The sequence below is a fragment of the Mauremys mutica genome, chromosome 3 (assembly GCF_020497125.1).
Source record: "Mauremys mutica isolate MM-2020 ecotype Southern chromosome 3, ASM2049712v1, whole genome shotgun sequence".
Classification (NCBI taxonomy): Eukaryota; Metazoa; Chordata; order Testudines; family Geoemydidae; genus Mauremys; species Mauremys mutica.
Window position 1 is genome coordinate 104,285,688 of NC_059074.1, and position 14,433 is coordinate 104,300,120.

Here is a 14,433-nt window from a genome sequence, read left to right on the forward strand (position 1 = left end):
CCACACCTCCCAAACACACCCAGAGAGACCAAGCTCCTTTGAACACTAAAGGAAAATTACTAAACAGTAAGGCTACACTCTGATAAAAAATGTCTGTAAAACAAAGGAAACATTAAAAGGAGCTTTATTAAAAGCAATTTAGACTTTCCACTATGATTACTCAGATGGAAATTACATGTACCATATTGTTTTTAAACCATTCAAAGCTTCATGAGTACTAAAGGTACCTCTTTTTCCCTTCCTATCGGCCCTTCAGGAAAGGAACATCAGGACATCACTGTAGGGACAAAGCCACAGCTGGATTGTCTTTGTCCCTGCATGGACCTCATCTGTAAAGGTAAATTTGGGGCCATAAAATATATAATGTAACTTTAAAAACTTAACAGATGCTAAAAACTGCACCTATTATGGTTTTTTGAGTTACAGGCCCCAAGTTTAAAGCCCCAAACTTACCTTTATAGACAAGGTCCTATGCAGGGTGAAGAGGTGATCCAGTGGGGTTCTTCCTGCACTGAGCATCTTTTGTTTGGCAGTGGGTCCTACCCCAAGAAAAGACATCCATTAGTATTTATGTGCCCCCCTTCTGCAAACACTAGAGATTGTGGGAGCGCCTTGGGTTTACCTTGACCTATTAACTCATGCAAAAACTACAAATTGCCTTGTCATCACTTGGATTTTACCTCCTGTTAGTTACTAGGTATTAGCAAAACACTTGGCGAGAACACACCTTTTTTTCCTAGTGAAGACAAAGCTTCTATCTCCATTGTCTGTGTTAAGACCACCTTTCCCCACTACAATTGCTCCCTCCCTTTTTCCAACACTTGAGCCATTATACCAGTCCTCCAACCCTTGCTCTCCCACCCATATCTTCTTTCTCCATCCTTGCTCCAAAGACTCAATGTTTCCAGTGGAAATCCTGCAACTATAGTGAAATTTGTCCTCTCTTCAACTCCACTACATAGCTTGCCAAATAACTTTGTTTCTGCTTCCTGCGATACTCCTGTCAAGACCTAGATTATTAAACTGCAAACATTATGGTCAATCTAATTTACGTTTCTTATGCTGTTTACTTTTTGCATATCGCTGATACTAGACAATATAAACATTTTTACATTTTAAAAAAATACTCTCAATTTTCACTCATTGTATCTGTAAAAAGCAACAAAGAGTCCTGTGGCACCTTATAGACTAACAGATGTATTAGAGCATAAGCTTTCATGGGTGAATACCCACTTCGTCAGACGCATGAAAGCTTATGCTCCAATACGTTTGTTAGTCTATAAGGTGCCACAGGACTCTTTGTTGCTTTTTACAGATCCAGACTAACACAGCTACCTCTCTGATACTTGACACTCATTGTATCTGTCTGTCTTTAGAATTTTGAACTCTCTTACTAACAAGATATTGCCACATTTGAATAGTGCACAGCGCAGAATGATGTTTAAATCCAAACCCAAAACTACCTGTTTTCTTTTTGAATTAAACATTTTTTCCCTACAATGAAAATATTTCTATTAACAATGGATTTTGTAAAGCCCTTTCTTTGTAATACCGCTTGGGGCCTCCGTTACTTCAGAGGAACATGATATCTTTATGTCAGTTCTATTAATGTTTTAATGTACATTGGTCTGGTATACTGTTTGCCACTATCATTTATTTCTATTACAGTAGCACCTCAAGACCCGAATCAGGAATCCAGGCCCCATTGTGACAGGTACTGTGTACACACACACACCGACAAATTCTTGATTTCATCCTGTGGGCCTAATTCAGTATTCATTGTGCAAGAAAACTGATTAAAATGGGACATTTTCTTGTATGGAGTATCTAAACAGGCCCTATATTAGCTCGACATGGGTTCCAGGCCCCAAACTATGGACTGTCTCAGCAGCACAGAAAAGGGAAAAAATGATCTCCTTCAAGGTCCTCCAATTTATCGATGTTTAGGACATGCTGAAAGCTTATGAATTTACTCACTTTTGCCTCAGTCATAAGTGCTCTCTTTTAGTGATGCTCTTAAATATGGCAGTGTAATATTGATATGTATTTTCTGTAAACAAAAAAATGAATAATGAAGGATAATTGCATTCCTGTGAATTTCAGTCTCAGGGCCATTATCTATTTCCATCATTTCTCTTATATGCACAGCAGGGATTATTTTGATTTCATCATCTTTACTCAAGTGCATGTTCTTTTACACTTACTAAACTTTTAAACTCAAGACAATGTTTTCTTTATGTGACGGGCAAGCTCCATGTACAAAAAGGCACATTTTCCACAGTTCATTGTTAAAAAGATATTAGCTTTAAAAAATAATCAGCAAAAATGTAGAGGCTATTAATGCCATGTCAGAAATTATATTTACAATATCAGGAATTTGTTTGCAGCATGTATGGAAAATAAGATATTTATCATAAGCAGTTTTTCTCTGTGATTCTATATGCATAAGAAAAAGAAGGCAGTGTTCTCATTAATAAAATGAACTGCTTTGCAAGATCAAAGATAGCTAAATAATTTGCAACAGCTGCATAATCTGAGTATGCAAATCACATAACTTGCAGAGAATCATTATCAGCATCCTTTCAAAGCACCATTTTTGTGTTTTAGTCTCAAAAGTCTTTAAATTTTGTGATTCAAAACAGTTAAAAAACTACAAATCAGAATATAGCAAGTGTGAAAGAGACTCACAAAAATTCTCCGTAAGACCATTTCATCATTAACACTTATTCTTCCATAATTATAGACTGAAAACTTTAGAAAGCAACTTTCTGATCTAATACAGATTGGGAAAAAAGCAGTTCTGGTCACTGCAGCTTTTTGATCGACTAAAACTAATTGGGAATGTAATCAGATCCCCAAGTTGTGAATTCTGGTAACAGAAAACACACCATCAAAATAGCTGATATAATTTTGCTATATCCTCCAGTTGCTTTCCCCAAAATACCATTATCATCTCACCACATGCATCTGACGAAGTGGGTATTCACCCACGAAAGCTTATGCTCCAATACTTCTGTTAGTCTATAAGGTGCCACAGGACTCTTTGTCGCTTTTTACAGATCCAGACTAACACGGCTACCCCTCTGATACTTGATTATCATCTCCGTCTCATCTGAACTGGTTCTCAATAAACTTGCTCTCATGTATGCCCCAATCTCCCCCAGACAGTGAAACACACATTCTTTAGGCTATACAGGCTGCGGACATAAATTTGGGCATCGTCAGCATGCAGAAAGCACTTCAACACATCTCATGACTAACTCTCCTAATGCTCTCATATATGCATAAAAAGGTTGACAGCAAAGACCATCCACATGAAAGAGCTCTTGGGGCAGAACAATTTCCCAGCATCATTCCCATGGGTTCACTCCAAAAGAAAAGAATAAAGCAATCTGAAGGCTATCCAGTCCTGCTTCAGTCTGAGGGCAAATTAACACTTCTTTGGCATTGAAGGCAGCTGAGAGCTCTGATAGTATCAGCAAGGACACCTGATCTTTATCTGTCTCCAGGAGATTACTGACCAATGCAACAAGTGGACTGTGTGCCGTACCCAACTTGGAAGCCTGGCTGACAAGTGTCAAGGAAGTCAGATGCTTCAAGTTGAAATCACATACAACCTCCCTATGCCTTTTGTCTGGCAAAAAAAAATTTCCCTGGAACCTAACCCCCCCCATTTACATTAATTCTTATGGGGAAACTGGATTTGCTTAACATCATTTCACTTAAAGTCGCATTTTTCAGGAACATAACTACAACATTAAGTGAGGAGTTACTGTACATTTAAAAACAAAACACTATAATCCTACCAAAACAAGATACTCCACTGCCCACACCTCTCCCACCGGGGAGAGGATGACGGAACAAAAATGCATGACAGATGTTAGTCACATTGCTTAATGCGCTACTGGAAGGTGCCCAGATACTACAGTGATGAGGATAGTGTTTGAACCTATATAAAACAGAATAAAAGAGAAGACATTGTTATCTGTGGAAGATGATGCGTCACAACATTTTCAATAATCTTAATAACACACAGAAGAATAGACACAGGTGGGTAACAGGAAAGACTGCTGGAACCAAAGTTTTTAAGCAGAGGCTGAACAAGTGCTTTCTTAAGAGTGATGAACATCTTGCCCTCTTCAAAGAAGATGCTGACAAACTTCACCAGCAGATAGTGTAGTTCTTCCCTATTGATCTTCACCAGCCATGAGCATCAAGGATTCAAAGTCAGGCTGTCCTATGAAATTCTCCAAACACGGTCAGTGAGCGACACTGGCCAAAACTTAAGAAGAGAGGGCCTAGCATTTGTGCCTTTGAGATATTGCCCTAACTCCCTGGAATGCAGGCAGTTTGGTCCAAAACCAATTGATTAGAGTGGAAATGTCTGTGCATCAAGAAATGGCCTTATAATAGGAGAGACTCAAATAAATCACTCAGTAAACGTAGCTCATATTAACCAGGCTGTCCACAACCCAAAACAGAGTTGCTGAGTGAAAATCTGCAGATGCTATGCTGGTGGCAAAACATTTTTGTTCTGCCTCCCACACAGTCATGGACATAAGAACTCAGACTTCAGAGTAGGAGGTGATGGCACTGTATCAATGCTATGGATAAAAAAATCCAACCCAAAATCTACTCCAGAGTATGGGGAGCCATGAGTTGAGACAACCACATGTGATAATCTAATAGTGGCTCTCACTGTCACAGGAGGGCAAAATGCCCAAAGAAACTAAACAGCTGGGGTATCCCTAAACGGCGCACCACACCAAATCAACACCACAAATCCCCACATGCCACAAAATAACCCAAGATCCACATCATCATTCCTACAGCAACAGCCATCCCCATATATTCACCACCCTCCAAAATGTCATCATCTTAAAAATACATCAGCATAATATCCCTATATTGTATGCAGTGTTATTCTAGCCCTCTTAGTCCCAAGATAGTAGAGAGACAAGATGGGTGAGGTAATATCTTTTTAAAATATCTTTAAAATATAGAAGATAACAAATATTACCTCACCCACCTTGTCTCTATAACATCCCTGTCCCCACTCTCCCTTTCTCTAAAATGCTATTGTTGCCGATACTGAGTTGGGAGGTGGGGTTGTCTCTCTTAAAAAGGGCCCTCTTCTACCTGTACAAGTTAGTCTCTGTGTGAGGAACAGCAGAGTATGTCTGGCCAAGGCCACTAAAGGAGGCTGAAAAATGGAATTTCCCTCTAATGGGAAGTTCCAAAATTTTTCAAAAAAAAATTTAATCTCAAATTGAGATGAAAAGTCAAAATATCTTGGGATTTTTTGATAAATTAAATATTCTAAAATATTTCTTTTCAATAAGGACAAATCATTTCATTTTTACTTTGTTTTGACTTTTACATTATAATTTTAACAGAAAAGTCCAGTGAATTCAAAAACAAAACAATGTGATCTTCTTGAAATGAAATATTTCAACAATGTCCCATCAACATTTGGACAATATATTTAAAATGTTTCAGTTTTGTCAAATCAGCATTTTTTTGGACGGAAAACTATTCCACTGGCAGATTTTTGAACAGCTCTAATTAAGAGTAACCTCCACTTGAAACTAAGGGAGGCTTTTTAGATGGGAAAATAAAAATTATGCAGGTTGGCACTTTCTTGTGACAGTGGAATTAACTCTGAAAAGTACCATCAGAGATGTAATGACCAAAAGTGGGTAGGTTCAAGGGTTTGTGTTGCATCTATAAGAAATCCCCACTATCTGATGCTTAGCTGGAATACTGATTCACTACAGCAATATTCAGCAACATTCTGTGGAGAAAGAAATAGCCCTAGTAACAAAAATGGCATTTTCACATGTGTTTGTATGTGTCTTAGGAAGTACAAATAGGAAAAAAAGTTTTATAACAGATTGTATAACCGATGTATAAACATCCTTTTCTCTATGCATGAATTTCACTGGCACTTCAAATGCATGTATAAAATGGAATGTCATATTATGTGAAACAATTTTATATGTATATATGTTTTAGAAGTTAATACAGAACAATTTAATGTCCTCCATCATATCAAATGTTACTTTCTACCAACCTTATTATCTAGAATGATGTGTCAAGAGTGTTCCATTAATATGGATTTGAAAGTGAGCAGGGACAGCTCTAGACATTTCGCCGCCCCAAGCAGGGCAGCATGCCACGGGGGGCGCTCTGCCAGTCGCCGGGAGGGCAGCAGGCGGCTCCGGTGGACCTCCCGCAGGCGTGCCTGCGGAGGGTCCACTGGTCCCGCAGCTTTGGTGGACCACCGGAGCCGCGGGACCAGTGGACCCTCCACAGGCACGCCTGAGAGAGGTCCACCGGAGCTGCCTGCCGCCCTCCTGGTGACCGGCAGAGCGCCCCCCTGCGGCATGCCCCCCCAAGCACGGCGCTTGGCGTGCTGGGGCCGCCCCTGAAAGTGAGTCCCTGGCCACATGTCCCGATAGGATGTTTATATTATCCAGATCCTGATAAAGTAGCCTTGATTAAACAGATTGACAGGGAAGACTGCCACCTACAGAGACTATATTGTAATATATATGCAAGTACTATTGGCTAGCCTTGACTTTGCATATCTCCTTAGATCTTACAAGATCATAGCATAAAAGTGGTATGTACTACTAAACCAATGCACAAAAGGCAAATAGAAATTGAATCTCTTTTCTCCCATCCTACCCCGCTGGAAGTCAAAGGCATATTTTCCCCATTGCTAGGATGACTTTCAGTTCATTGTCCCCACTGTCCTGTATCACAGTGATTTACCTCGAACACTGGTAGTAATATGCCACTTCAGGGACTAGCAAATTCATTCCTAGGTCAACTGCAAAGTGAGCAGGTGATGAGGTCACTATACCCTCTGCTACCCAGGCAGCAAGAGATAGGGCCCAGAGAGCCAAACCAGGTCTCCACCAGAACGCTAAACTCAGGATCACCAGGGAGGCTCGATGCCAAACCTTTTTAATAAGAAAGGCAGTTGAAGTGTTCAATTACTCACTATCAAAGTACTCTGAATACATCCATTAGATTGTTTCCTCTATAATAGTGTGGGGGTGGGGTGGGGTGGGGAGAGATCATGGATTTGATTTGCCTGTGAATCAGCAAGCTATTAATTACCAACTTTCCGTAGCTCAAAAGAAGTATCAAACTGGTGTCCAGCTGCCAGTAGGAGTACTGCATAATTAATTCCTGATTGCAATGTTGGCTCTGACTCAAACGCCTTCTTGAACCTAGAAAAAACAAACACACAAGTTTACTATCTAAATCACTCACTGGCTGGCAGGGAGGGATAGCTCAGTGGTTTGAGCATTAGCCTACTAAACCCAGGGTTGTGAGTTCAATCCTTGAGGGGGCCATTCAGGGATCTGGGGTTTTAAAAAAAAAAAAAAAAAAAAGGCTGGGGATTTATCCTGCTTTGAGCAGGGGGTTGGACTAGATGATCTCCTAAGGTCCCTTCCAACCTTGATATTCTAAATAATGCAATCTAACAAGGAGATAATTACAGGTTTAGGTACTATAAGTGCTGAGCTTCTGTTTGTACAATTAGAACCATCCATACAAATACTATACTGTTCTCCACTCATGCTTCCTGCTTATTTTTAGGAGTCCAACATTTATATATCCTTCTCCCATTTCTCTCTCTCTCTCTCTCACACACACACACACACTCATTGACTCACTACCCCCATCACCAAAAAAACCAACGTTAAGACTAGTATTTAAAATGCAAACGCTCTTGAATTTTGCCTGTTGAACTTGCTGCTTGATTTACAGAGAGCAATATAGAACTCTAATGAGATCAGCAAACAGACCCTGAAAGTCAAGATGAGTGATGAAGACTTAATTTGCTCTGTACTTTGATCATCTGTCTTTACTTTTGCACTGAGACTGAATGAAATGAGGAAGGAAATATATGCTAGCAAAACATTCATTTATAGTAAAATACAAACAAAAAAATCCTCCCACCAGTCCCAAACTCATATTAACTAGAATGAATAGCTTGGTTGGCATAAAGCATTTCACACTCAGGCCTTTTTCTTGCTTTGCTTAGTGCTACAGCTGCTTTGAGGTTTGGAATCCTTATTTCTCTACTGATCTTTTGTGCTACCTTCATCATACAATGGACAGGAAAAGAGAAAAAAAATACTGATGAAATAATAAGAAAAGAGGAACAACATTTTTGTTGTTGTTGTTCCAAATACATAGAAGCCTGTTTGTAACTACAACTCTGGACTTCTAAACAGTATTTCATTTCTTCTACACAACACTGTCTAAATATGCCCACGTTTGACCCGTATACCCTTAGTTCTTAAAAATGAAGATAGCTGCTATGCATCTGTTTAAAATGTAGAAACACCCACACAATAAACAGGATAAAAGCACACAGACAAAGGAAATGTAAATTAACCTAAGCAGAGAATCTGCCCATACAGGTGCACCCACCATCCAGAACCTAAAGATTGGAAAAGGACAAGACAAGGGAAGCAAGGGAAGATCTTGTTCGGACCAAATCAGCATAGCAGCTACTTTAAAAAAAAAATGCAGATAGTACTTCTTGTAGGAGTTGGTGTAAAAGTCCTGAAAACTGAAGCCTTCGATTTATATACAAGAAAGACATCCCACAGGCAGCGAAAATATCACTACACTGCTTTGTTAATATGTTTTAACCCTGGCCTACCCTGAGAGATCAATTCTGAGAATAACTGAGTTTACTTCTGTAACTATACTGTCATTCTTGACAGATGCAAGCTAAACTGAAATAACCGTTTTTGAACAGATATGGTTCAAACACAAAAGTTGCACCAGTTTAACTAAGCTGATTTCAGTTAAATGTGTACAACTGCTGTGTGTATGCAAGCTTTAAATATCACTGGTTGTGCCCGCACAGAACTGTGAGCACAAACTTGCACCCCCACTTATTTTGATCTGCAAACTTTAGGTGCAAAGCAGGAGGTCAGGTTTTAAAAATCTGTATCTAAGGTTATGACACCATGTCAAGTGAGGTAATTACAAATGCCACCAAGATAATGAAAACTAATATTTAGGAAAATGTTACAGCACTGACATTGAATTAGAGAGGTAAAAGAGCAAGGATTTGGATAGAAAAGACTGATTTATTGGCGGATCTGATTTACAATATCAGTAATGAAACAGTCTGACAAAAAAAGGGTCAGTTAATTAACCTGTTATCGCTATTCTCATATTTATAGGAAAGGTTTATGTCCTTCCATCTTTTATGTTAAGAAAGGGTACTTCCTTCCCTCTTTATTTCTCTGGAATAGGCCAAACATTTTTCACACTACTAGCTGGTTGTAAAAATGATTCTTTGGCTTTTAGCTAGAGGAAATGTGATTACCAACACACACACACACACGCACGCACAGCTTTTCACACAAGCATCCAGAATAATATGATTTCATTTTTTCCTCCCACAGAGAGAACAACAAAATTCTGTTTTATAAGTCATAATATACATAATGTTATAGCTACAGTAACAGTGACATCTCTAATGAAATCACTATGTACAAGTCTGCCTATTCTTTCCGGGATGTATCATCAGCATTTCTGCTACTGTGTATTAGAGAACAGATGCTCCTGGGCTACTCAACCAAAGAGTGAGACAGTGTTTAATATTCTTTTATGCACAGGCAAGTAATTAGCTTTGCCACTGACTTGGCTTTGTGATCTTGGGGAAATCACTTGACTTCTATGTCCCAGTTCCCCTATCTGTAAAATGGGGATAATAATGCTTACTTCAACATAATTAAGCACTTTAGGATGCCTGGAATTAAAAAGCTCCTTAAGCGTTAAATATTATGACTAATTAAAAACAATTTGAACCTATTGGCTGCTCTTAGGTTAGTTATGTTTGAGCCTCTCACTGCTTCTCTCTTCATAGCTATGAATGAATGAGGAAAAAGGAAATAATTTAACAATGAACTCAATATTATTTATACTACTTCACCCATCATATTGCCCAGTTTTATATTCAAGTCTATCATTTTATCTACCTTAACCTCAGCTCACAAAAAAAAAAAAAAGGGAGGGAGCATTTAAATAACAATCTTGAAAAATCTCATAATGGCCATGACTCAGAGGAATTAGTGAATGACACTTTTTTTAAAAATCAAAAGTTATGAGCTGTATTCTTACTTTCCAATGTCATTTAAAGATTCAGTAGTAGTCACATATCTGTAATGTATTAGAGGTGTTTAAAAACTGAGATTGTTTACACATACTTCTATCATGAACTGCCCCGTGCACTAAAAGTATATAGAAAATATAGAAAAAAGAAATTTGCTGTTAAATTCTCAACTGCACTTACACACACACACACACACACACACACACACACACACACACACAAAGCCTGGAAGCTGGTGGTTATAGGACCAGAACTAGAATCTGATATAAAGAACACACACAAGCTAAGCACACATTGTGTACATTTACAAATTCATTGAAAGGAAAGAAGCCCATGATGGCAATAATCTACAATTGAGGCTGATACCTCAGTGTGCTCCTCTCAGCAACTAAAAGCTCAACAGACAAAATAAGGGAGACAGAGCAATGATCTATTCTCATTTAGTGAGAGCTCTCAGTATGTTCGATATGGTATTAAACTACAAAACCAGAGAAAAACTCAGTGCCTGCCCCAAATTAGTCAGACAGTACAGTCCAGGCACACAACACACAGGACAATCAGTAGCATTTCTTTCTATGTAGTGTAGTGTAGGCACACTACACTGATGGTGTAACCATTTTGTTGTCATGAATATAAGACAGCCATGCTAGTCACAAGCAGGGAAGTCACAAATGAGTTGAGTGGCTCACCCCACCCAAGTGCCGATACTATGTTACACCACACCACATCACACCAACACACATTCTATCAGTTATGTATCATAAAATAAACACTCTTGAATTGAGAGTTTTTAATTATTTTGAGACCATTTTTGCTCTCGCTCCTCTGGGACAACTAGATTTCCTTAGTATCATGAGTCCAAATTTATAGACCTCTGAAGGAGAAGAATATTAGAACTAATACTTTTAATACACCTTTAAAAGTGACCTAAGGTAGCTTTGTCTATACATAAATATCATCACAATCTGATATTTCAGGACATTCCTAAGGTAGATTCAAATATTGTTCATCCCATTGGAAAGCAAAGAAATTCCCCTTTTCCAGCGGTAGAAAGCTCCCACTTCTAAACCTACGCAGGGTCACTGATTATCAGCTCTCAAACCTGTCACTGGTCCAGGACTAACTATCACCCATCCTGGGCTGCAGATTACAGCAATTTAAGGGGGAAATTCCACATCTTGGGGGAAGAAGAAAGGAAAATTCCTAAGGTGAGGGCTATTTGAAGCTACTCGGGGGTAAAGAATGTTATAATAAATTCCTAGAGATGGATTTATGGACAGAGGACTCACTCACCCCAATGAATAAACTATGCTCACGTGATAGAATAAGAGCTTTAATATGGTCATTTTAGAATTGTAAATGATTGGGGTTAGTGCTGTAATACCTCCTTTGTGAAAAATTAAGCCTCAAGTAAGATTTGTTTTTTTTTAATCCAAAGAGAGAGAAAGAGCAAGAACACTTACCAGGATGTCCCATTGTCTCTGCTTTCTATGTCTGTAAAGCCAGAGTCCAAAAACATATCTTTGTAGATTCGTCCCACCAGGCAGTACATATCTGAAGCTACCTGAGTTTCATGTTGTACCAGGGGTATCATAATTTCTAAAGCTTTCTGTCTATCTCCAGGTAGATTTCGCCTATTAAGAAAATACACAGATGAAACCACTAGAGAACTTCCCAAGATTTTCTTACACTGCATTGATAGGCACATACATTTTTGGCTGGTGAAACACATCTCTCAGAACCAGGCTATGGGCCCTTTTCCTCTTTAGGGAGGGCCACTTTTTTGTATCATTTTATAAACTCTCTCCAACAACATACCACTTTGATCCAACTATTATTTTATGAGAAAAAACAAAACAAAAACCCAGCTGCAGTTCTCAGATTGCATGATAAGAAACACTAAGCAAGTGCACGCTCTTTAATGTATTAGGAGGGAAACAATGATTTTTAATTTGGATTGTAAGGTCTCTTGTCCCCCTCTATCTTTCGAACATAAAATGAATACCCAAAACACATCAAATTCCCAGGAAAATAAAAATAAAAGGACTATGGGAGTAATATAACTCACTAGAAAAATATTTCCTAGAGTACACAACATACTGTGAGCATTAGATACTTCCTGATGACTCATGGTTTGGATACTAATCTTCACTATCAAAGTTTTAAAATTTGTTTAAATATGACTTAATTCTGCAATGAAATAGCAAAATGGTTCATTTCTCAGCACAGAATATTCTCAGTCTTCTTTGGTTTTGCCCATTTGTTTGTTTTTTGGAGAACTGAGTAGATGTCTAGGTTTACATGGTCCAACCTCAGTGCAGGGAGCTGGACATGACGACCTTCTGAGGTCCCTTCCAGTCCTACATTTCTATGATGCTTCCATTAAAGTCAACTGGCAAAAATCCCATAGGCTTCAATGCGAGCAGGATTGGGACCATCATAAAACAAACTCTACTTAATGGAGTGAATTGTATCCTGACTTTGAATCTGCATGGCTGGGATTTGCATCAAGCATAAGAGATCAATAGAGGGAAGCAGATCATACTTTCAGCTATGTCACAGGTTAATTTTTAACTACAAATGCAGCTGAGTCTGAAGAAAAGCCCATGCAGATAAGAACAGTTAGATTGCTTCAGGAGTCTCTTAACTAAAGAATCATGCAATTTTTTTAAGGCCTTCACCACTAGGATGGGAGTTTTGCTCAAGTAAGAAATTAGGCCTACAAAGAACACCAAGAAAGAAAAAAGGATTGTGGACTCTCAAGTACAACGGGTCATGTTCATGCAAGCCGCATCACTCCCAAGTTTTGCCTTGATACCTCGATAAGGACTTATTGCAAGTGACCTTCAAAATATTATTCGCACATCAGAGAGACATTTCTTAAAAGCCACATATATTACAGAGCTCTGTTTTCTCAATGTTAGAAGTTTAGAGACTAAGGACTTTAGGCTTGTGAACAGAACTTAAAAAAAATGGACTGGGTTAGATCAAAGCTAACAAGTTTCTCTCCCTTTAAGCTAATCACTTGGACTCTGTATTTTTAGGATTTTGTTTTTTTAAAGGCCAAAGCAGGTGCTGAATGGCTTCTCAAAACTGCATCAGCTAAATCTGCAAAAACAAAACAAATATAAAAATACATCAACAATCATTTTTCACACAAGCTCCCTTTCTACAGCAGCTGTGCAAACTCCTGATAAGGTGAGCTAGCCAAAAAGCACATCGTCCCTGCAATGCAAACCACTGACTTGAAGCAACCATCAAGCTGCTTAGTATAGGATTTGGCACTGAACACCAAATCTGCTTCCTCCATGGTACTCACGAGAGCTCATGAAATGTGGCTGAAAAAGAAAGCTACATAGTAGGACGTTTAAATTAAACGGAACTAAGTGATCTCTAAGTGTTCAATGAAGAAAAAATATCTGCAAAACAATGAACTGCGTTTCAGCAGACGATATATACAGCTTTCTGGAGCACATAAGTACAGTAGGCTATAAACCACTGTGCACTCAGCCAACCTATACAATTGTATCAACGTGGTAAGAAAGCAAATAAATAAACTCTGTTCTGTGCACAGGAACTACACAGATTCTCCACCTCCCAAGCACCCCTATTCCAAATTTCAGCCCACCTGTCTCCCCCTTCATTTGGGTCAGCCAGCTCTATGGCTGTTGTAAACTCCATACGTGGTTCCAGGATGGAACAGCGGGTTGGTTTCCCTTTTTGTTTTGTGCAGACTCTCCCATCCCTGCTTACTGCTGATGAGCAGTTGGAGGCTCCTGTCTCTGACTGATGGTTGTGGGCAGTCTATGTCTGCATTGCTGTTTTGACCTGTCAGCAGCAGGACTTGACTAATTGTTCAGAGCATTCCTCATCCCATCTCCTCATGATCACCACTGGTGTGAAGAGAAAGGGGGATGTGTTTGGCCACTTCATCACTTTTGGCTGAGCTCCATTATATAACTGTTCATTCTCAGAGAGGGAACTGGGCTGGATAACCCCTCTAGATTTCTCAGCGGGGAGCTATTAGTCTTACCTGGTTGACTGTCTATAACTTGGACTTCATAGGACAATGAGCAAAATCAACAAAGCATGAGAATATTTTGTGATGAGAAATGAACCGTTTTATGCTTTCATTGCTCTCCTCAGACAGAGGTTTCCACTGTGTTTTTCCTTTGGTTCTTTCTTCCACGATCCACACCCTCCTAAAAACTTTGTCTGTTTCTGACTAATTCTGACCAAGAACTGCTCTACTACTTCTTAATAACGACCAACACTTA

The 14,433-nt window shown here is 39.0% G+C and overlaps 1 protein-coding gene across 3 annotated transcripts in view; it reads right to left on the minus strand.

The window, feature by feature from the left end:
- MAP3K5 (mitogen-activated protein kinase kinase kinase 5) overlaps positions 1–14,433 on the minus strand; it is a 164,198-nt gene that overhangs the window by 61,670 nt on the left and 88,095 nt on the right. For all 3 annotated transcript variants that reach the window (XM_045010034.1, XM_045010035.1, XM_045010036.1), the window contains exons 7-8: positions 11,620–11,790; positions 7,129–7,241 (exon numbers count right to left, since the gene is read on the minus strand). In XM_045010034.1, coding sequence (XP_044865969.1) covers positions 7,129–7,241; positions 11,620–11,790 — 284 coding nt within the window. The remainder of the gene's footprint in view (positions 1–7,128; positions 7,242–11,619; positions 11,791–14,433) is intronic.